This window comes from Notolepis coatsorum (genome assembly GCF_963971535.1).
Source record: "Notolepis coatsorum genome assembly, chromosome: 2".
Classification (NCBI taxonomy): domain Eukaryota; kingdom Metazoa; phylum Chordata; class Actinopteri; order Aulopiformes; family Paralepididae; genus Notolepis; species Notolepis coatsorum.
The window spans coordinates 137,238,877-137,263,195 of record NC_140166.1 but is presented as its reverse complement, the minus strand read 5'-3'; the positions used below and the strand labels follow the sequence as shown (position 1 = coordinate 137,263,195).

General features: G+C 47.5%; 1 protein-coding gene across 2 annotated transcripts; it reads right to left on the bottom strand.

Moving 5' to 3' along the window:
• On the bottom strand, positions 1-20,829 carry LOC311247886 (uncharacterized protein). 2 transcript variants are annotated; one of them, XM_084337940.1, is made up of 2 exons: positions 20,756-20,829; positions 1-5,336 (listed from the first exon to the last, which is right to left on the bottom strand). In XM_084337940.1, exon 2 carries the CDS (start codon positions 5,040-5,042, stop codon positions 1,581-1,583), a length of 3,462 nt encoding a protein of 1,153 aa, XP_084194066.1. In that variant the 5' UTR covers positions 5,043-5,336; positions 20,756-20,829; the 3' UTR covers positions 1-1,580. The 2 variants fall into 2 exon arrangements, with proteins under 2 accessions (XP_084194066.1, XP_084194067.1); XM_084337941.1 differs by lacking the exon at positions 20,756-20,829 and adding an exon at positions 19,538-19,647.
• Positions 20,830-24,319: the final 3,490 nt, after the last annotated feature.

The window sequence follows — 24,319 nt, the reverse complement described above, 5'->3', positions numbered from 1 at the left end:
GGTACTTTTATTGTTGAATTACACAATGCATAATTATGAACATAAAATACCGGTATATACAACTGGGTTTCCATCAGAGTAACAGGTTTTCAAATGCAAACAGACACTAAAATCTGCCAGAAATCAGACTTCCTCGTGTATTGGCACTCTTAGTGGACACCTTCATACAGTACATATATCCGTTTTGAAAACGGTTCGTATACAATCCACATACTTGCAGTATTTTACTCAGGATGTACATAGCACTCCCAATATAATTTATTCTGAAAACATCCGTGTTTCATACAGATTTTCTAAGCATCATCTGTGAGGGGGAGGAGAAACTGTCCGGTCATTGTTGTAACATCGTGTGGCATCGTCTGACTTCCCCAAATTCATCAATCAAATTACCGCTATGACTTATTGACACAAGCCTTTAAACGGTTTGTTATCAAAAACATTTAATAAGTGTTAAAAGGCTATGCCCTGGGCCCAGGAGTTCAAAACATTGAATCCCTATTGATTGATTGAAAAAAGTTATTAACAGATTGCAGAATGGGTACAGTACAGTACAGTACAACTCAATACACACAATTGTTAAAGGGGATGCAGACCAGAGAAAGACTTTCGTCTTGTTTACATCAGGGTCCCCCATTTTCAATTCATAATGAGTTGAAATGAATGAATACAAATCTGATCCAATCAGATAGGGATTACAGGTTTTTAACTCCCGGGCCCTGACGATGGTCTTCTGGCCGAAAGCCTGGTTCTTAATTCATTAAAAAGAAACTTGCATGGATCTAAGTGCGCAGAACCAAGTGTTAAAAGGCCAACATGCTCATGGTGTAAACAGGAATCATATTTTATTAACACATCATTTCAGAGGGCGGTGGAGGTTGTAATATAGATGTAGATCTATGCTTTTGCCAGAAAACACGCCATTAACTACAATACAAAAACAATATTGGCCATACAGTGATTCAATGTTTAAGTAAGTAAAAAGTAAAATAATGCATTATGTTTTTATATAAAAAAAGAAAAACATATTCAACATCTACATAATTGTTTGTTTTGAGGAGTAAAACATCTTAGAAAGTGGGACGTCCCACACACACACACACACTGTAAGGCAACAACACAAGTCAAATGCAAACGCCTCAGTCGTCACAATAGCCTGTGTGGTCTGGACACGAGAGCGGATGTATATACAGGCACATCTCAATCAATTTGAATATTGAGGAAATATATTGGTTGCCTCCTGCATGCCACGCCGCACTGATTGATTCATGCAAAAGGAGCCCCAACCAAGCATATACTTTTCAGAAGGCCGACATTTCTGTAATATATATATATTCTATATTGTACTGGTCTTATGTAATGTTCTAATTTTCTCAGATACTGAATTTTGGGTTTTCATTAGCTGTAAGCCATAATCATCAAAAATGAAAGAAATAAAGGCTTGAAATATTTCACTCTGTGTGTAATGAATCTATATAATGTTCACTTTTTGAATTGAATTACTGAAATAAATCAACTTTTCCTCGATATTCTAATTGATTGAGATGCACCTGTACATACCGGTATAGATCACGGTTTCCCCATTAGAATCCTCTCGCATGGTGCAAGTAATGCTGGTACAGGTGTGAGACGGTAGGGCTTGTGGTGCCACACACGACACACTGCAAGCCCTCGGAAGGCTCTTCACAATCCTTTAACTTCACACCGCCACCGGTAACCCGCTTTTCCGGACTTTTCAACGTCTCGGCCTGCGCACCCAACGCGTTCGTTTCGTCACGGCCGGGGGTGGATTCTCCCTCCGGGCGCCACGGCGTGCCGCCGGGCCGCTCCTCCGCGGTTTTCCGCGACTCGAGACACCGATTCTGGGCTAAGGGAACCGCAGGCGGCGGCAGTGAGGGAACAGAAACCTCCGGCGAGGCGTCCACTTGGAGGGGAAGGTAGTAGCCGGCGTGGCGAGTTTCAGGGGGGAGGTCCGTTGGACCAGTGTTCGCTTGAGCGGTGACCACATTCCCGATAGAGTGTGCGGTATGAGCGTCTAGGGATACGTGGTAATCGGAGGCCTTGCTTGCGTCTTGCGACGAGGAATGGCAAAGTTGGTGACTGAAGAGCAAATCCAGGGTCTTAAAGCTGGCGTTGCACTCGTCACACTGATAAGGGAGTGACACTTTATTCGGCCTCCCCTGAATCCAGCGATACTCCGGGTGCTCCGTCATGTGTCTCTTGTAGGGCGCGACGAAGCGGAAGCCCTGGCCGCACTGGGGACACGTGAAGCGCCCCCGCCGCTGCCGGTGGATCCTCTGGTGGTGCCACAGTTTCTGCCAGCTCGCCAGGGTTTTGCCGCAGGAGCCGCACGTGTAACTCTGGCCGCGGGCGTGAGTGAGCATGTGGGCCCGGAGCCTCCCCATGTGCCGGAAGAGTCGGCCGCAGCTCGGGCACGAGTATCTCCTGGGGTCCGACCCGTTGTCCAGCTTGTTTAAGGTCGATGCGAGGTGCGTGAGACGCTCGGGAGGCACGCCGGCAGCCTGGAACGGCTTCGTCGAGGGTCTCTCGTGGCGGAGGTGCAAAGTCTCGTGACTCGTCAGCCTCCGTCTTCCGCCGCTCACGGACGGGACGACGGGAGCCGTGATCTGTCCCGAGGAGTTCCTCCTGTTTCTGGGCAGCGACAGCTCGAACGTTCCCCGCCTCGCCTCGTTACCACCGCGGTCCCCTCTGGCTCTGACGCACTGCTGGCGATGTATGTTGAACTCTGACAACACGCCAAAGAGCTTGTCGCAGAATAAACAGCGGTAGAGCTTTGCGCCGGTGTGGTCTTTCATGTGACTGTTGAAGTCTTGTAGTTGGTAGTAAGTGTTCTTGCAGATGTGGCAAGTGTAGGACAGCGACGGCTTGAAACGCTTCTTAGGCTCCCGGTTGTCCTTTACAAATCTGCAGGGATGGTTTTTCGCATTACTATAATGAGTGAATGACTTGCCGCAGAGTGTGCAATTGTAGCGTTTGACGGACCAGTGTGTCAACTCATGAACACGGAGAAAATATGCCTGACCAAAGCCCCTCCCACATATATCACATGTGTACGGTTTCTCCCCAGTGTGTACGCGCACATGTCTTACTAGCGCAGACTGAAACGGGAATTGTTTCCCACAATATTGGCACGTTGGTTTACTGTTTTTACGCACCAAAACCGGCATATGAGAGTTTTGTTTGCCGTAATCGTCGTTACGTCGTCTCCTGAGTCTCTCGGGCTTCTCCTCCTTGGGGTCCTGCTTGGGCACGTGCGAATGCATCTTCATGTGGGAAGGATACTCGTGGCTCGCACGGTGGTAGGTTTTATGCGTCTTCAGGTGAAGATTTAAGTTAGAGTTCTTGCTGAAGGATTTACCGCATTCGTTGCACTCGTAGGGTCTCTCTCCTGTGTGAATGCGGCGGTGGATGACGTACTGAGACAGAAATTTAAACGAACGCCCACAGTCCTTACATTTCAACAGGACCTTTTCCTTTCCTCTAGTGGAGCCACTCTCCGTTATCTGGCCGTCATCCTCCTGATTATCTGAGTCGCCGGAGTCGTCTCTCGCTGGAGATTTATTTTTACTTCTACGGTTCCGCTTTATCGGCACCGGAACCGGTTCTCCCGGTAACAAAGGTCTCTTTCTCTTCTCTTGCTTGCTTCTCCTGTATCCAAAAAGGCTTCGTCGTTTTCTGGGGACTTTGGGCACGCCTTGTTCATTAAATGTAACCTTTCTCCGCCGCTTTGTCTGGCCTTCGTCGCGTTCGTAATTCCAACTGGGACTCTCGGACTTCACCGCAGCGTTGGCATGATATTGCGAACGCGCGAGACTGTTTGATTGCGACATGGAATCGAAATTATCCAGCTCCATCTCAACATCCTCATCCTTGACATTGGACAGGATGTCAACTGTCCTCGATGGGTTTCCGTCTCCCTCCGAGCCTCTCGCACTCGAGCCGGAAGGATCCAGAGTCTGCGGAGCCGCGGCGCCAATCAGCGACTGTGGTTCGCGGCTCGCGTTCGGCAACTGGTCGGCTCCGGGCTCGCCGCTCGCTCTGCGGCTCGGACTAAGCTGTGCGGGGATCACCGGGGGCCTGGGAAGTAACTTCCTGTGTTCGGGCTCGCCGCTCGGACTAGGCTGTGCGGGGATCACCGGGGGCCTGGGAAGTAACTTCCTGTGTCCCAACGCTACCTGTCTCACTGTGGTCCTCGGCCCTTCTCCGGGCCGGGAGGTCGACTGTCCTTCCCTGTTTCCATCCGCCTCCCGTTTGATAGTGTTCAGTTTCCCTACATCGCCCTCTACTCCGCTGCCCGCCGCTGGCGAAACATCCCCACCGACTTTGGACAATTTAGCTAGATTGTGCTGATCGGGTATCCTGCGCCTCCTTTTGAACCCTCGCTGCTTCGCTTCGTTTGTATTCCTTGCAGGCGACACAGAGGGAGGAGTGGCTGCGTTTCCATCCAACGCCGCCGTAGGGGGTTGCTCCCTCCGGCTCCTCAGTCTCCTCGCAGGGCCGCTGTCCTTATCAGCATCAGAGACGTCCATTTCACAAGAGATCACAGAGTTCACCAAGTTCACAGGGCTCACAGAGTTCACCAAGTTCACAGAGTTCACAGGGCTCACAGAGTTCACAGAGTTGTCGGTAAGAGGTCTGATTTTCCTCGGCCTTCCTCTTTTCTTTTTGACTGGGGTACCATCTGCCGGTTCGCCGTTAGCGACGGCGCAAGGACCAGATATGTTATTTTGGGGCAGACAGTGGATTACAGGTCCTTTTGCGCTATCGGTTTCAAAAATCCCAACGTTGTTGTTGTGGTTTATGTCCGCTTGCAAAGGAATCGCACTATCCGTGCAAGGTTTTACATCGCTTGGCTCGTTTTCCCCGGCTGCCTCGGGACCAGAAGGAGACTCGTATTTCTCAGCCCCTGTGGGTTTCGTCTTGAAGGGGTGTCCGTGTTTTCTATGGACTTCCACAGAATCCATCTTAACGTCTGCCGGAGAGGTCAAGATATTCTCAGGCATATCTCCGGACATCTTCTCCATTCTCGCGTTGTGATGCCGCGTTTCCGCTCCACTTTACCAGAGTCTATTGTGTTCCACTCCACTTTACCAGAGTCTATGGTTTCCGTTCCACTTTACCAGAGTCTATGGTTTCCGCTCCACTTTACAAGAGTCTATGGTTTTAGGATTAACAAGGTTGTCAGTCTTCTGACAGCCCGATGACGAAGGCCAGTTAGAGGAGGGTGGGGTCGCTTCCTTCACGTCCGGCTCATACTCCCGTCTAGACGTCAGGTTGTGGCTGCAGTCTTCCTCTTCGCACATCTTTTCTTCAGGTGTCTGAGGGAAACAAATTTTTACAGTCACTGATTCATATAATGCAAGACTTCCCTGAAATCATAGGGCTAAACAAAACCAACCAAGCAAAACAAACAAGAATCAACTAATACAAAGAAAGCCAAACTCGTCAGCATAAAGGAATATATGTTAAAGCAGTTTCTCGATTTGTTTTATACCACTATTCACAGAGCTTCACCTGTAAGCTCTGCGTCTATAGCCTGGACGCAGCGTCCAAATGTCACAACAAATAAATATATATATAGTGTTGCTCGAAAGTATGTAGTGAGTTTTTCAAATATTTCACACATTAATCTTTATTATATCTTCATCTAAGCTACATTTTCTGATAAAGCATGTCATGCTTGAAGAAAAACAAATAGTTTGAATATATTTAGATGATTTACTAAATACAATGATGACAATCATGAAACATGAAATATCCTTGTGTGCATAAGTATGTGAACCCTTGGGATCCAGTTCTGCTGGCACCTATGGCTTCAACTAAACCTTTCCCAGACCTTTCCTAGAGTTGAATACTAGTTTCTTGCACATGCTCTGATGGATTTTGGTTAGTTTCCATCATTGAACTCCCGATGTAACTGAGGGGTACAATTCCCTGACTGTATTGTTAGATATGATACTTACTACCACTACCTCTTGTACTTTAGACTCTGGCCACCCAGTACTAGGTATGAATATGTTGAACACTCCCACCTGATAAACGGATCCAACACAAATGTACCAAATCGAAAGTTTGAGTTTTAATACATAGCAAAAGGTATGTACAACGATCACTTAATTACATTTATGATTTGAAATAGTATGCACTTTTATGGCAAATGAGTATTCGTAGGTAGATCAATATCGAATGTCCAATCTCTGATTGCGCAGGAAGCAAATATACAACCTGGAATATTTAGGGAACAATAGCAATGATACTTGAATGATTATATAGCTGGATACACTAGGGGAAGGTTCCGACTGCTTGTAGGACAGCTGGAGGGGGGGGGGTAGAGTCTGGCTGTATCCCGTCTGGCCGAGGGTATCCTGGGAGAGCCCACAGTCGTGCGACCCGGTGCCCAGCGATCCTCGATCCACAGATGAAAGCAGTTGGACTCTCTGTGGCCTGTCGTCCTCTCCGGGGGGGGTATTTCCAACACACCGCAGTGTTGGCCTTTATCCATAGAATAATCAAAGTACTCAAAGCATAATCCAAGCCGTGGAAGGCTAGCCGTCGTCGGTAGAATAATCCAATATACAGGTCCACTCGCTCTTTGGCCTGGAGCTCCTCGGGTGCAGCTTCACGTGGGGTCAACCACCCTGGATAAGCGTCCAGCTGATGCCCGAAACGATGGGGGTGCTGATTACTATAGAACTCTTACCGCACGAGGCACTATATATGAATAGACTATTATTAGCTTAATAGAATACGTCCAACTCGACGATATAGTGCCAAATATGACTATTCAAATATTAATATACACGATGTCTCAATGCCGATACTGGGCCGAATTGGCCTTACTGCCCACACGTGGTTCGTGGGGAGGCTTTTGCGTCTGTCACTCTGTTGGAGGGTAAGGAACTGGACTAAAAGAAAGCTCTACTTTAATAGCGCAGTATATATACGCACTATGAACAAATAGTACCATTAGTGGTGCGGTAGACATATTCCTACGCGGAACTAGGACTTGTCCATACATGTTGAGCGGTACGATTGAACCTGGTCTGAGGGGTATGGCGACCTGGCACCAAGGTCTCGTCCAATGGTAGAATGGAGACTATTATGGGATGTTCAGTAGACTAGAAGGGATATTCAATGCATATTGTACAAGGAATATACAAGGGATATCAGGGGATATACAAATACAATTAAATATATATATATAAATAAATATATATATTCGGTTTAATCTGATCCTTCAGAACAGCCGCCCCCTAATTGGTCCCAACCCAATTAGTTAAGCAGAGACAGATTAACCGCACTGTCTACCACTCAAGGGTTCGCTGTAAGGGTCAGTCAACTCACAAAGTCATAGGGTCATGGTCATCATCGATTGTGTCTGGGAGTCGGGGCAGTTCTATGAGCCTCGCCACAGGACGGGTGTAAATGCGCCCCTGGACGAGTACTTCAGCTGCTCGGACCTTGCCATCGGCACCGGTGATCACTTTGCTTACGCGGCCAGCCGGCCACATAGCTCTGGGTAGTGACTGGTCAATAATCATGACGACTGTTCCTTCCGTCAAATTGTCTCTCTCTTTTACCCACTTCTGGCGGGTCTGTAGAGACGGTAGGTAGTGCAGTAGGAAACTGCTCCAAAACTTGTCGGCTAATACTTGGCTGTACCTCCACATTCGTCGGCCGTTCGCTTCTTCAGGCCGGTACATTGTCTGGGGTAACGCGGGATCTAGCCGCCCCATCAGGAGGGTGTTGGGGGTGACTGGGTCGACATCTGCTACATCACTGGAGACGTAACCGAGGGGCTTTGAGTTCAATACTCCCTCAATCTCCGTGAGAACTGTCATTAGGACTTCTTCCGCCAGTCTGGGCCCCAAGTACTGCGTACCGGGCTGTCTTTATAGAACGTACTTCTCGTTCCCAAGTTCCACCGAAGTGGGGTGCGTTTGGGGGGTTGAATTGGAAGTCAATCTGGGCTGGAGCGAGGTGGGTCTTAAGTTCTGGGCCCATAGCTTGGAAGCTCTCCCTCAGCTCTCTTTCTCCGCCTTTGAAGTTTGTCCCGTGATCGGACAATAATGTAGACGGTTTTCCTTTCCGTGATGTGAATCTTCGGAAGGCCATAAGGAATGAGTCTGCGCTCATGGTCGGAAGGAGCTCGATATGTATCGCTCTGGTGGTCATGCATTTGAATACAATACCCCACCGCTTCTCGGTGCCTCTTCCTTTCTTTATGTGCAGCGGGCCAAAACAGTCCATGCCTGTTGAGTGGAATGGCTTGTCGCCGAGTCGGAGGCGACATGGAGGTAGGTCAGCCATCCGTGGTATGCTGGGCTGCGCGCGCCACTTTCGGCAGTCTAGACAGGTTCGCTGGAAGCGTCGCACCGCCTCTCTTCCTTGAAGTATCCAGTAACGACGTCTGATTTCCGCGAAGACTCTCTCTGCTCCTGCGTGGTGTACATCCTCGTCGTATTTCTTTATAATCAGCTCTGTGACCTTGTGTCGGCTGTTCAATACGATCGGGTACTTAATGTCATCCGGTAAATTGGGGGCTCTCCGCAGGCGACCACCCACTCTGATGAGGGTATGTGTGTCACTCTCGGGGGCCAGATGAATCAATCTGCTGTCTGATGGGACGGGCTTTCCTCCCTGTAGACAGTCTAGTTCATCGGGGAACGAGTCTCTCTGGGCTCGTTGCAGTAGAAGCAGTTCTGCTTCCTCGTAGTCAGCTGCTGACATATCAGCGGGGGACTTAATCTCTGGGTGGTGCCGCAGGAATGTCCGTTGCTGCGCACTCTCTATGGTAATGCAATCGTCTATGTTGGGGTCTGCGGAGACAACAGTGCTCAATCCACAGAACATGGGTTTCTTATTCTCAGCCTCCTCGTCACTTGCTTCCCTCGTGGTGGGCGTGGGCCAATCTCCTTCCGGGAGCTTGAGGAATGCTGGTCCGTCACTGTAGATGTTATGACGGGTTAAGTCATCTAGGGACATTCCCCGGGTGATGATGTCAGCTGGGTTGTGTTTTGTATCAACATAGCGCCAGTTTGCTTCTCCGGTTAACTCTCCGGTTAACTCTTGAATCTCAGTGACTCTGACTCCCACGAAGACTTTGTATTTGCATGAATCCGATTTGATCCAGGCGAGTACTGTCGTGGAATCTGACCACAGGATTGTTCTATGCACCGGAATGGTGAGCTCACGTTGGATGAGCGTGGCTAGATGCGCTCCTGCGAGGGCTGCGCAGAGCTCTAGACGTGGGATAGACTGTTGCTTGCGTGGGGCTATTCTCGAGCGGGCGAGGATGAATGCTGTGTAGATCTCTCCCCCCTCTTCTTGGGCCCGCAAGTAGGCTACTGATCCGTAGGCGACCTCGGAGGCGTCACTGAAGACGTGTAAATCCATTTTACATGTCTCTGGCCTCGCCGTGGGTGGGAAGTAGCTTCGGCGTATATTAACGCCTGGGAGTGAGTGGAGTTCCATCTCCCACTCTCTCCAGGTGGATGCAAGGTGTGCGGGAATGGGGTCGTCCCAGCCCTGGTCCTTGTCCCACAATGCTCGTACAATCATCTTTGCCCTGGTGGTGTACGGTAGTATACATCCTAACGGGTCATATTGTCGGGCGAGTGTTCTGTACACACTCCGTCTGGTGGTCGGTATTGCCGTCGACCTTCCCTGCTCCGTGGTCAGGGGTTTGTGTCTATAGTGGAGCGAATCTGTTTTGAAGCGCCACACTAGTCCTAGTGTCATCTCTTGGGCTTCTCCTGGGATTGTGGCCATCCAGGTCTCGCTGCTCGCTGCCTTGTCCTCGGAGGAGAGGCTGCGCAGTACGTGCGGATCGCTGCTGGCCCACTGCCTGAGATCAAAGCCGCCTTTGATCAGAGAGGCGCGGAGTTTATGTAGGAGAGCCTCGGCTTCTTCCTGGGTCGAAACGCTTTGTAGACAGTTATCTACGTAGAAGCTGTTCTTCACACTGTGTCGGACCTCTTCGTCCGCTGCTGGGTCCTCTGCGACATGTCTCTGTAGTGCAAATGTAGCACAGCATGGGCTGCATGTAGTTCCGAAAGGGAGGACTTCCCATTGGTAGATGGCTGGGTGCTCATCTCCTGGCCTCTCTCTCCATAGGAACCGCAACAGGGGCTTGTCCTCTACTAATCTCACCTGCAGGAACATCCCTTTGATATCCCCGCTGATAGCCACCTTGTCCTGGCGGAAGCGGAGTAGTACGCCTAGTAGGGAGGGGCCGAGTGTAGGACCGGGCAATAGCTCTTTATTCAGATTTTGGGATCCGATCTGGTAGCTGCAGTTAAACACGATGCGGTCTTTGCCGTTGTGATGAACCTTGTGGTGGGGCACGTACCACGATTCAGTCGTCTGGTCGGCCTCTTTAATGTCAATCTTTGTGACGTGTCCCGCTGTGATGAGCTTCTCAATCTCAGCGCGGTATACACTTTCTTGGGCGGGGTCCTTGGCTAAGCGCCGCTCTGTGTTTAGTAGGTACCGCTCTGTGGCGTCTTTCTTTGCGTGAAAGGTAGGCATCCCTTCCCGCCGCAGGAGTGGCGTGGCGTATCTCAACACGCCGCTGACTGGGACTCTCTTTGTTCCCGTCTCGAGGAGGTTAATGGCGTAGATGTCGTCTTTAGAGCGAATGTCTTTCTTTTCGTTCTTAAAGGGCATTTGTTCTAAGGTCCATAGCCTCTCTACATGCTGCAGGAGTGCAGTGTCTCCCTCTGTGACTCGGGAGTGGAGACAGCTAGTGGCTGTGGTTCGGTTGAGAGATTTGGCGAGTGGGCCTTGGAGAGTCCATCCTAGGCGGGTCTCGACTGCTGCAGGACAGCCTCTGGGTCCGGTATGAACCCGGTCTATCGGGACAATGAGGTCTGCATGGTCGGAGCCTATCAACAGTGTCGGGGTAGCACCGTCTATGAGTGGGATCGGTAGCTTGCGTAGATGTACATATTTCTCCATCAGCTTGGCTACGGGGTATGTGTACCGCGAGAGTCCTATTTCTTGGCTGGTGAAAGCGTCTGTAATCCTGTACCGTCGCTCGGGCTGGCCGCTTGCTGCGATAGAGAATGAGACATTCTCGCCCTTTATCGTTTTCAAATCTCTTCTTATTGTCCGAATTGTCATTTGGTTTTCGCTCCCCCGCAGCCCTAGCTGGGCCGCAGCGGACGCGAGCAGGAGGGTCTTCTCTGACCCGTCATCAAGGACGGCGTAAGTGTCCATGACTTTATTCTGGTAGCTCAATGTCACACGGACTACCTTTAAGAGCACTCTGGCTCCGCTGCTGCTGGCGGGGTCGATGTACATGACGCTTGCTTTGCTGCTTGATGGTGCGGGTGGAGGCCGCCGTCTGTTACTGTCGTGGAGTATGTCCAGATGGGCTCCATCGCACCGACTGCACTTTTTCTTTAAGCGGCATTCGGCTGCCATGTGTGATCGCGCACAGCGAAAACAGCGTCTGTTGGACTTTATCCATTGACTCGCTTCCTCCGCATTCATCTTGGGGAATGAGTCACATTGTGACAGCCAGTGTTCTTTCTCACAGTAGGGGCACACTATCTTCCACTTCTCCTTTCTTGGGGGGGTACTGTGGCTCCTACTGCTTGGCACTGACTCCGATTGGTGCATGACAGTCACCGATCTTCTTCCATCATTTAGTCTCCTGGTTCCTTCTCTGGAGCCAGGGGTGCTCCGTCCGAATGTATCTAGCCGTAAGCTGCTGACTTCTCTCGCCAGGAAGTCGGCTAGATCGAGGAGGTTCGGTTCGGGGCCATTAGGGTCTCGGTGGTCTCTCTGCCGCCTAAAGCGCTCCTGTCGGGCGGGCGGTAGCTTCTCCAAGATCCTCTCTACATTTGAGTTGGCGTATAGTTCATGCCTACCCTTTTCCCTCTGCGCTCCCAGCATCCCTACCAGGGACTGCACTCTGATGGACAGGTCGTCCAGTGCTCGATTGTCTGTTGCTGGGGGTAGGCGGTCGATGTGCCTGATCTCCTGGATCACGTAATCCCATATACGTCCATATCTCTGGTCCAACGCTACCAGCGCTGCGGTGTATGGGGTCGTGGAAGTGGCGTAGGCGAGCGCTATGTTGTGCGCGCGGGGTACCTTTAAATGCTTCAGTAGTATCGCGTATTTATGGCGTTCATCAATGACATCCACCAACATTGTCTCCAGACACATGCGGAGCTCCGTATACTGGGCCCGGTTCTCCTGAGTGAAGTCTGGTACCATAGGTGTGCCAATGTATGACGCGGATTGTTGATACATCGGCGAGCGTTGGGGGAGAGGCCTCCTAGGCGAGTCTCCTCCTGCTCCTTGGCGTGGGCTGGTACCGGCTGTGTACCATGGCCCGCTGGTCCAGGTGCTGTTCCTCGGTGCGGGTCGTGCGTCGTGCTCACCCGTGAATAGCGTCGGGGGTCTGTAGCGCAGCTCCGCGGGGGTATAGCCTGGGCTGTACTGGACCTCCTGGTCCGGTAGAGTACTGTGCTGTCGTCGGGCGTGGTTCTCCTCCTCTTCCTCTTCGTCTTCCGTTAGGTCATCCAGGGCTTGTAGTCTCTGATTTAGCCTCTCCGCAGTGTATGCTGCTCCTTCCTGGTGGCTGGGTCTCGCTTGGACCGGTTGGGGAAGGGGGTCTGCGGGGGGTATAAACCTCGTCTGTTGGTCAAGTTCAGGGTCGCTTACTCGGCTAGGGGATGCCGCCCTGGAGTGATGTCTAGACGAGTTCCTGGAGCCTCTGGTGGAGGGAGGGGGTGTTGTCCTTCTGATCAGCTGTTCTATTAGTTGCGCTTGTGCTCTGTCGCGCTCGGCTTCGCGCTTGGTGAGATCCGATTCTCTCTGGGCACCGGTGGCGGCGCGCTGGGCGTCGGCCCGGTCTCTTGCCATGTTCTCTTCCATCTGAATGCGTCTTATTTCCAGGCGTATGTGCTCTTCTTCGCTCCGTTGCTGTATCTGCAATCGATCGCGTTCACCCTGGAGTCTATCGCGTTCAGTAGAGGCTTTCAGGCTGACGAGGAATGCCTGCTGTAGTGTCCTCTCTGCCTCGCTGGGAGAAGACGGTTGTATAGGGGAGCCGTCCCTTGGGGTACTCCGTGCGGAGTCTTGGAGCTCTATCTCCACGGTGCTCTCCTCATCTTCTTCCGTGCCGAGTTCTCTCTCGGTAGTGTTGTCTTCCTCCCGGGACTCGTCGGGGACTACTTCTTCGGTATTGGCGGGGTGTAAAGTCATGTCTGGTTCCCCCTGGTCCCCACCGTGAGCTGGGTCAGTTACGTTAGAACCCATAGGGGCCTCTATGGTCGGGGTAGCCTGGTCGTTAGGGTTAGACATAATTTTACTTTCTAGTTTTACCGCGTTTACTGTTGGTAGAAGACTAGGTTGTTGACTGACAGCGTAAGCCTCTAGGTACTGAGGGAGCTGTCGTTTGCGCCGCGGGCGTTGTTGGTTAGGAGGATCGTTTCGTGGAGTGTTCATCATAGGCCATTTTAATATTAATAACACTATATTAATATTACACTGATTACCCTCCGGCTCGAAGGACCAATTGTAACTGAGGGGTACAATTCCCTGACTGTATTGTTAGATATGATACTTACTACCACTACCTCTTGTACTTTAGACTCTGGCCACCCAGTACTAGGTATGAATATGTTGAACACTCCCACCTGATAAACGGATCCAACACAAATGTACCAAATCGAAAGTTTGAGTTTTAATACATAGCAAAAGGTATGTACAACGATCACTTAATTACATTTATGATTTGAAATAGTATGCACTTTTATGGCAAATGAGTATTCGTAGGTAGATCAATATCGAATGTCCAATCTCTGATTGCGCAGGAAGCAAATATACAACCTGGAATATTTAGGGAACAATAGCAATGATACTTGAATGATTATATAGCTGGATACACTAGGGGAAGGTTCCGACTGCTTGTAGGACAGCTGGAGGGGGGGGGGGGGGTAGAGTCTGGCTGTATCCCGTCTGGCCGAGGGTATCCTGGGAGAGCCCACAGTCGTGCGACCCGGTGCCCAGCGATCCTCGATCCACAGATGAAAGCAGTTGGACTCTCTGTGGCCGGCGTCCTCCGGTCCACGATGGAGAGACGTGAGGCGACCTCGTCGTGTAGAGCGTCTTCTCACCTGTCGTCCTCTCCGTGGGGGGTATTTCCAACACACCGCAGTGTTGGCCTTTATCCATAGAATAATCAAAGTACTCAAAGCATAATCCAAGCCGTGGAAGGCTAGCCGTCGTCGGTAGAATAATCCAATATACAGGTCCACTCGCTCTTTGGCCTGGAGCTCCTCGGGTGCAGCTTCACGTGGGGTCAACCACCCTGGATAAGCGTCCAGCTGATGCCCGAAACGATGGGGGTGCTGATTACTATAGAACTCTTACCGCACGAGGCACTATATATGAATAGACTATTATTAGCTTAATAGAATACGTCCAACTCGACGATATAGTGCCAAATATGACTATTCAAATATTAATATACACGATGTCTCAATGCCGATACTGGGCCGAATTGGCCTTACTGCCCCCACGTGGTTCGTGGGGAGGCTTTTGCGTCTGTCACTCTGTTGGAGGGTAAGGAACTGGACTAAAAGAAAGCTCTACTTTAATAGCGCAGTATATATACGCACTATGAACAAATAGTACCATTAGTGGTGCGGTAGACATATTCCTACGCGGAACTAGGACTTGTCCATACATGTTGAGCGGTACGATTGAACCTGGTCTGAGGGGTATAGCGACCAAGCACCAAGGTCTCGTCCAATGGTAGAATGGAGACTATTATGGGATGTTCAGTAGACTAGAAGGGATATTCAATGCATATTGTACAAGGAATATACAAGGGATATCAGGGGATATACAAATACAATTAAATATATATATATAAATAAATATATATATTCGGTTTAATCTGATCCTTCAGAACACCCGATGTCAGCAGTATGTGGATTAAACAGAGTGACAAAGGTGGTTGCAGCTCGTGAAGAGCTGAGACCTTCTGTTCTTAAAATACAAAACACTCTAGTGGTCACATTGAATTAAATCACATTCAAAATGTATTTTAGAAACAAAATCCACCCTGCGAGTGTTCCTCGAGGATGGAGTTGAGAAAAACTGTCAAAGCCCTGGGTATGTAGTAGTATCTTCTGCATTGGCTCGAAAATAACATTTTGATTTAATTGAGCTTAGTTTTACGTCACTGTGTGAGTCGCCCCCATTTTGAGTGTTTTGTGCCGCTGTTTCAAGTTCAAGTTGTTTTATTTATCACATATAAGGTACATGTACATTATAGTGAAATGCTTGGTTCTGTATGACCCATCCGAGATTGTGCTTCATACAGTAAAAGAAGAAAATATACAATATATATACAAAACTGGCGGCTAAGTGGCGCAGTGGGCAAGGCGCTCGCCACTAATGCAGGAGATGCTGGGTTCGAGCCCAGCTCTCGGCATTGCTACCAGCTTGGCTGGTCGTTCATACTAACACAATTGGCAGTGTTAGGGGTGGGAAGCTGGTGGGTGGGGATCGGACGTTGTGGACAGCGACTCCTACAGGTCGGTTGGTGCGCCTGCGCAGCAGAATCAGGAAGCAACGGGGGCGGCGTGTCCCTCCCACGCAGACCCTCGCCACTGAGATATCGCGCTGTGCAGGTGAAAAGATGCGACGGCTGCCTCCTCGTGTACCGGAGGGGACACGTGATGCAAGGCTTCATCCACATTGCAGCCGGCCAGTGGGAGGCATGGCCTAACAGCGTTCAAGACAGGGGAGGATAGAATTGGACAATATGAAATTGGGATGGGAGAAAAATAGAAAATGGGAGAAAAAGTAGATAAAAAAAATATATATATATACAAAACTAAAATGTACAAAATGCCAGAACAAAATGCAAAAATGAGGTAGTGCAAATATTTTTTTAAATAAATAGATCAAATATGGTGTAGTGTTTAAAATAAAGGGGTTTATTAAATAAAAAAATAAAAAAATGCAGTGACCTTGTACTTGTGTTTTTTCTTGACTGTGGGGACTTATTCAACAATGCCCGACTTTGAGGCTAAACCCCAAATGAGCATGTCATCTTGAGGCCCATTGGTAATATAGCCCATCAGATCTGCACAATCTCATGGTTTGATTAACTACAAAATTGAGGAGCAAAAGGAATGACTAATTAGTCTGCAGCTATTCTAACCAATTTCTGGGATTCACACATTGATGTTTAATCTGCCCCATCAACCCTATTTCAGTGAGTCAGTGAGTCATGTTGCATTTTAGGGGACAACTGAACAATCATTAAAATGTTTGTTATGCCATAACAGTAAACAGCTGTCATGGCATGTTTGTCTTCATACATAACTTGAACAAAACAATGGCAATGGGTAAATAAATTGGTACAGCTATATTCATTGGTGATTCATTCATTGATTGATTGAAACAGATTGCAGAATGGGTACAATACAGTATGGCTCAATTAATACAGACAACTGCTAAGAGGATGCAGACCAGAAAAAGACTTTCGTCTTGTTTACATCAGGGTCCTCCATTTTCAATTCATAGAGAATTGAAACACACATTCAAACACTGAATATAGTGAGTACAGTGGAAAGCTTTCAAGATAGCCAAAGATTTGGGTTGCAGTCTACTATAGAACAAAACCAAGCATTTCACTGTAATGTACACTTTATACATCACAAATAATACAAACCTTGAACTATGCCTTTACGTCTACCGTGTTCTGTGGTAGCCAAATCAAGCTCCAGCATGGAAGAATATTTAGAAAAATTGTGGGTGCCCATTTTCAACTGATGCAACCATAAGCTAACATTAGACTGTAAAATGAACGCAACCCTTGTGTTTTTCCTGTCTGGCGTTGGGAGCGGGCGTTTGCCTGAATATCTGCATCGACACCCTGATCGTCTGATGTTAGCGTCAACTTGCATTCAGTTATATTATTTATGAATACTAGGCCTGCCACGATAACAAATTTTGCTGGGCGATTAATTGCCCCCGAAAATATCGCGATAAGCGATATTATTGCGACCGGTTAAAAAAAAAATTGAGAAATTTATTTCCCAAAACTTTTATTTTGAAGCCCACCGCTCCGTCTCTTCCGGTTTAAGACTTTTATTTTGAAGCCCACCGACCGGACCGGAAGTAATGTTGCGATTATCCTAGCCGACAACTTGTCTCGTCTGGTTGTGTTTTTTAGTTTTAACGTTAGCTACTAACGTTAGATGCAGCTACTACAGGCAATCAACGATGAGGAGGACGCGTCAAAGCCGTATATAATAGAATAGCTGTGGTGCGTAGGCACTGCAGCACGACTCGAAAACGACCCGTTATAATAAATTAATTCATGTTTAACTTGTCCCCGTCTCCAGTGCTTTGACTAGCCCCACCCGTTCATTGTAAACAATGATGCATGTAATTGTATTAACGTTATTCTGTGTTATTCTAACGTTACACTACAAATAACGCTACTTGGTTAAAAGGAGCAACACTATTGAGAAATGTAGGTAAGCTAAATATGTGGCGTTGCTACTGCCCCACGGAGCTCCGTAGTGCTCTGTAGTAACGCCAGCGGCCAACCCACACGGAGAGTGACTGACAAGGGGCACTGGTTCCGCCTCATTAAAACAAACGCGCAAATAGCAATTAATCGCGCCCGTCAAAATCATTGCATTCATTTTAATTATCGCGGCAATTAATCGATTTATTGCTTATCGCGGCAGGCCTAATGAATACCAAACATTTATAGGGGTTACCACAGGTCGCCCAATCTCAGCAACAAACATCAACCATAATGCGTCCGATATGAGCGGTGCATGCAGCTAATATATTCTAGCAGGTCAGAGAGGTGGTTGGTTTCTAGCTAACGTCAATATAGCCAACTTATTTGCAGGATACAGAACAGCGTTGTGGGAGTTATGAGGACGTGCGTGCGACATAAATCTTACTTATTTCAGATATTCCTCAACACCACTCACCTAACGAGATGCCAAGCGGCCGTCAGATTTAGCTTGACTGGGAAGATGGGTAACGTTAAGCATCGTACCCATCCACTGCCAGTGAACCTAACTCAGCTGAGTTAGCTAATTGATTGAAATTGATTGATTGAAAATTGTATTAACAGATTGCAGAATGGGTACAATACAGTACGGCTCAATACACACTTAATTGTTAAGGGGATGCAGACCAGAGAAAGACTTTCGTCTTGTTTACATCAGGGTCCCCCATTTTCAATACATCATAATATATATGACATACACGACATACAGATAGACTTGAATGTATAGAAATACAGCCGTTTGTCATATCATGCCTTAAATTGCCCCTTGCGGGGACTAATAAAGTTTTTTTTAATTGAATTGAAGCACACCACCATCTCAACAGGTTCATTATTGATGCAGGTGGGCTTGTGGGCTATGCTGTGGGTACAGTGTGATCAGACCAGAATACTACATTATTGTAGCGACCCTGGGATTTGGGTCGTTGGTCGGCCGGGCTGTCGCTCTGCGCTCTACCAACCTGGGGCTGGCAGGCGACGCTGTTGGTTGTGCGGGCCCGGGGTTGGTAGAGGGGAGGGGGCAGGGGCTGACCTGGGAAAGGTATAAGAGGGTGTGGCACCTAGGGTGCGCTCTCTTGATGCATGGGAAAGTTATAGCAATGAGTCTTCCGGTTACGTGCAGAGGTGCTGCATCCAGTCAATTGTACCGAAGCCATATCTGATGTTTGCAATAAAGACATAAAGTGAGAAATAACAACAGCCTTGAGAGTCATCAATAACTAACAACCCAAGTTTGTTACAGTATGATCAGACCAGAATACTGCAGTATGATCAGATCAGAATACTACAGTATAATCAGACCAGAATACTGGAAGTTCTAATGAACAGTTCTGTTGTCTTTGTGAGATTCAGCTTCTTCTTGCACCACTGTGTGAAGCTAGCTATACGGTGTTGATAGCCTAAAACCGAGTAAAGAATGCAAGTATGACAGCGGTCATCTGAGTATTTGAAGTACATGGTGATGGGTGTAGAGGAAGGGGCTCGGAGACAACGTTGTCCAGTGTTGGTGATTGAGGATGTTTCTGTGCCCATTTAATGTTAGCTGCTTTATTACATGGATAGCCCACGCTGTTGTTAAGCCTATCTGTCTTGTTTGTGTGTCCTTATTCAAATTATTTGCATATAATTAGGTTATGTGGTCATGTGTATATTGGTCCTCATTCCAAATGAATTGGAATTGAAAATCCTACATTGATTGATTGAAAACTTTATTAACAGATTGCAGAATGGGTACAGTACAGCTCAATACATACAATTGTTAAGGGGATGCAGACCAGAGAAAGACTTTCGTCTTGTTTACATCAGGGTCCCCCATTTTCAATTCATCATAACATATATGACATACATGACATACAGATAGACAGTACTGCTACATCTATACATTTATGACATACCAGATTTACAAATACAGTACTGTTTCTTTGTGATACAAAAAGAGTTCAAACGTACCGTTTATTTTATTTGCAAACGGGCACACATCCACAACTGTGTTCTAATAACCAAGAGCAGTGGTTAGTTAGTTAGCAACCGGCCTCGCGATAATATCCACACACACAAGGAAAGGCAGCCATTCTCATTTATCAGCCTACGTCATCATCAGTGGACAACTGGCGCTTTGTTTGCTTTGAGGAGCCTCCTCTGCTGGTGATTTGAGTTATATCCGAGTAATAGTTCATAAATGGGCTAACGTTGAGGTATACTAAGAACCTAGTTAAATAATGCCAAGAATCGACACTCCGTTACTTTTTATATTCATATATCACGTGTCGGCAACAAGAAACCGAAAACATTTTTTTTGGACGAGAGCAAAGTGCAGCCATATTATAGACCACCGCAACACTTCCGTTCCGGTATGTTGAGCTCGTGGTAGCCCCTTTCGTGACTGATGCACCGAGTGAACCCACAGTCACTTGCTCCTCAATAGAAAACCAACATATGTTGACCATGAGGGACTGGTTCTGGCCGAACCGTTCGTTATACAAATATCACAGAGACATTTCAAAGGTACTGCATCATGCACCCAACGCCGGAAATAATGCAGGGTTGAGCAGTTTATAAAAAATATTTAAAATGTTTATTAGCAACGCCGAGCTTTCAAACCATCCCGTATCTCTGTCCGAAACCCTCGTGCAACTGTGAGTACCTTTGACATGTCTGCGATTCTTGTATAACGAACGGTTCGGCCAGAACCAGTCCTTCATGGTCAACATTCGTTGGAGGAGCAAGTGACTGTGGATTCACTCGGTGCATCACAGTCACGAAAGGGACTAGGTTCGTGGGAGAGCGGGGGGGGGAGCGCGTGAGTTAACGTTGATTAGAGCCTTGTGACGTCACTGGTTGTGTAACTTGTAACTACGGCTAGTCGGCAAGGCTCTCTAATCAACATTCACTCACGCGCTCCCTTCACGAGCTCCACGGGACGCGGAAGTGCAGCAGCGACAACGTACATCGAAGCGCGCAGAGTTTATTTTTCGCCTGCTGCTTTTTTTTTTTTTTTTTTTTTTTTTTTTATAGCCACGTTTATTTTAATGAACCCCTAAAGCGAATCTCAGCCTATGTCTTTCTCGTGCTCACTCCTTGCAGCAGTCAGTGGCACTGACATTGACGTTGTATAATCACAGCCTTTAATTCTACATGCCAAACGTTTTTACATCTTTAGTACTTTACCCTGTTTTTCCGTGGTGTCCATTGTCAGATAACTGCTACTAGCATCTACGTCGACGTCATTCTCTTTCCTGTCCGTTCGCCTCTCTTCACAAATAAAAGTTCAGGGACGCCTCGTTATCTCGGGAAGCGGCGCACACGCACAGTCTATCATAATTCCGACAATTATATTACAGCTAATACGTTAATTAATATTCATATATTGACTACAGGTTCGAACAGATAATTACTTGTTATTCGTTAGTATGAAATTATACACATTATTCCGGTATTTCCGAAAACTGTGCGCTACCCAGAACTTTTATTGTGAAGAGGCAGGAAGGAGAATGACGTTGCTGCAGATGCAGACGGTTTCTGTCTCCATGTGTTTATTATAGGCTACTGCTGCATAACATCTGATCTATATCGACCAATAAAATACTAAATATTTTAAATAATGTGGAACTATATGAATGTATGCAAAGTGTTCCCAGTTTGTACGATTTTCAATTCTGTTAATAAAACTTTCAATCAATCAATCTGCACGGTGATTGATTGAATGGAAATTTTATTAACAGATTACAGAATGGGTACAATACAGTACGGCTCAATACACACAATTGTTAAGGGGATGCAGACCAGGGAAAGACTTTCGTCTTGTTTACATCAGGGTCCCCCATTTTCAATTCGAAATGAATTGTAAGTAAGGGTGCAACTTGCTCCGTGCAATCCATTCTTTGTGGATCTAGCCCTTAGTTATACTTCAGAACATGCTTCAGAACATCCCACTCCACTGTCACATGCCTTCTCTATTTGAACGACAACATCAAACAAGAGGTGGACGCGGGCAAATACTGCAGCATGGTCATGCTGGACCTCCATAAGGCTTTCGACACTGTCAATCACTCCATTCTGATTGACAAGCTAAAAGCAATTGGTTTTGATAGTTCATCAGTGAGCTGGATGCAATCCTACCTGGAGGGGAGAGAACAGAAGGTGGAGGTAAACGGTACTCTATCCCCCCCCCTCCCAGTGAGCTGTTCCTAATTTATGCAAATGACATGTCATTAGCTTGTGATGACTGCAACTTGTTCCTGTTCGCGGACGACTCAGCCCTGCTGGTCTCTGACAGGGAGAAGTTGCAGGTTGAAAAAGCCCTCAGCTCTGAACTCGGCAGAATCTGCACCTGGCTCGCTGATAACAAACTATCATTACACCTGGGTAAAACAGAGTCCATCTCTTTGGATCAAATAACAAACTCTGCAAGGCCAACGGCTTCTCAGTTACAGTGGGTGACAATATTGTCACAAGGAAAGATGAAATTACCTACCTGGGTTCCATCCCACGTGAACATTGGAAATTACTCAATAACCAACTAGGCTGCAGTAAAAAACTTAAAACCAGATTCTCAAACATAAAGACGGACAACACGCTCATCACAGAAAAGCTGGATGTAGCCAATTACTTAAATAGTTTCTTCACAAACATAGCAACAACACTGGTAAACAAACTACCCTCCCACTCAGGGCATTATGGGGTAGAACACATAGTAGCATACTACAAGAACCTAGGGGTCCACAAAGACGACTTCAAACTGGAAATGGTAACAACAGATGAGGTACTCAAAAAAACTGAGCGCCCTCCAACCCAACAAGGCCACTGGCCATGACAACATCCCCTCCAAATTCCTCAGAGACTCAGCAGCCGCCATCACCCCAGTCATCACACACATAATAAACCTCTCCATAAAACAGGGACACGTCCCCAAGGACTTCAAAATTGCGAGAGTGACCCCTCTGCACAAAAAAGGCAGTAAATTAGACCCAGGCAACTACCGCCCTGTTTCTATCCTTACCTCCATCTCGAAAGTCATGGAAAAAATTGTATACGAACAGGTCGAAAAATACCTTGCGGAAAAAAATCGAATCTACGAATTCCAATCTGGCTTCAGAACATCCCACTCCACTGACACATGCCTTCTCTATTTAAACGACCACATCAAACAAGAGGTGGACGCGGGCAAATACTGCGGCATGGTCATGCTGGACCTACAAAAGGCCTTCGACACTGTCAATCACACCATTCTGATTGACAAGCTAAAAGCAATTGGTTTTGATAGTCTATCAGTGAGCTGGATGCAATCCTACCTGGAGGGGAGAGAGCAGATGGTGGAGGTAAACGGTACCCTATCCCCCCCCTCACAGTAAGCTGTGGTGTTCCACAAGGAAGCATACTAGGTCCGCTACTGTTCCTAATTTATGCAAATGACATGTCGTCAGCTTGTGACTGCAACTTGTTCCTGTTTGCGGACGACTCAGCCCTGCTGGTCTCTGACAAGAACAAGTTACAGGTTGAAAAAACCCTCAGCTCAGAACTAGGCAAAATCTGCATATGGCTCGCTGATAACAAACTATCATTACACATGGGCAAAACAGAGTCCATTCTCTTCGGTTCAAATAACAAACTCAGCAAGACCGACGGCTTCTCAGTTACAGTGGGTGACAATATTGTCACAAGGAAAGAAGATATTACCTACCTGGGTTCCATCCTAGAGGCAAATCTTTCCTGTGACAAAATGGCATCCAATGTAATAAAAAAAGTCAACCAACGAACTCGATTCTTGTACCGGATCTCCTTACTGGTAAACAAGAATACCCTGAAGACTCTAGCAGGAGCACTCATTCAAGGGTACTACGACTATGCTTGCACCTCATGGTACCAAAGCACCTCAAAGGCGCTAAAAACAAAATTACAAACATCTCAAAACAAACTGGTCAGACTACTGCTTGACCTTACTCCTAGAACCCACCTCACCCCTGCCCACTTTGACAACCTAGGATGGCTTAGAGTAGACGACAGAGTACAGCAACTTGCAATGGGCCTGGTCTACAAGATACACTACACGACCAAGGTACCCATGTACATGACAAAATACTTCCCAAAGGTCAGTGAATACCACGATCACAACACCAGAGGGAGCTCCACAAATCATGTTAAACCCAGATTCGGCTCAAACAAGGGACTAAACACGTTTCGCAATTATGCCACATCAATGTGGAACGCCCTACCCAAAGCTGTAAAGGAATGTGAATCACTACCCACTTTCAAAAACACTCTCAAAAAACACCTAAGGGAGACTGCAACTCGAAACTGGCCCCTGTAAATGTCCGAACACAACCCCCTCCAATGTACAGTAAATTACCAAGTATGGTCTTGTCAATAATCCAATGTACAGTTTTGTTTGTACAGTTGTACAGTGTCCCCCACCCACCCCTCCTACCCCCCCCCCCCCACTCCTACCCAACCACCCACCCAACCACCTCCAATGTACAGTCCCCCCCCACCCCCACCTAACCAATCCAATGTACAGTTTCTACGTCTAATGTATATACTTTTTTTTTTCTTTTTCTGGACTCTTTTTGTATCACAAACAGTACTGTAATTGCAAATCTGGTATGTCATAAATGTATAGATGTAGCAGTACTGTCTATCTGTATGTCATGTATGTCATATATGTTACGATGAATTGAAAATGGGGGACCCTGATGTAAACAAGACGAAAGTCTTTCTCTGGTCTGCATCCCCTTA

Excerpts from the sequence above, each read along its gene's own strand:
- LOC311247886 (XM_084337940.1), bottom strand. The coding sequence starts at position 5,042 with ATGGAGAAGATGTCCGGAGATATGCCTGAGAATATCTTGACCTCTCCG.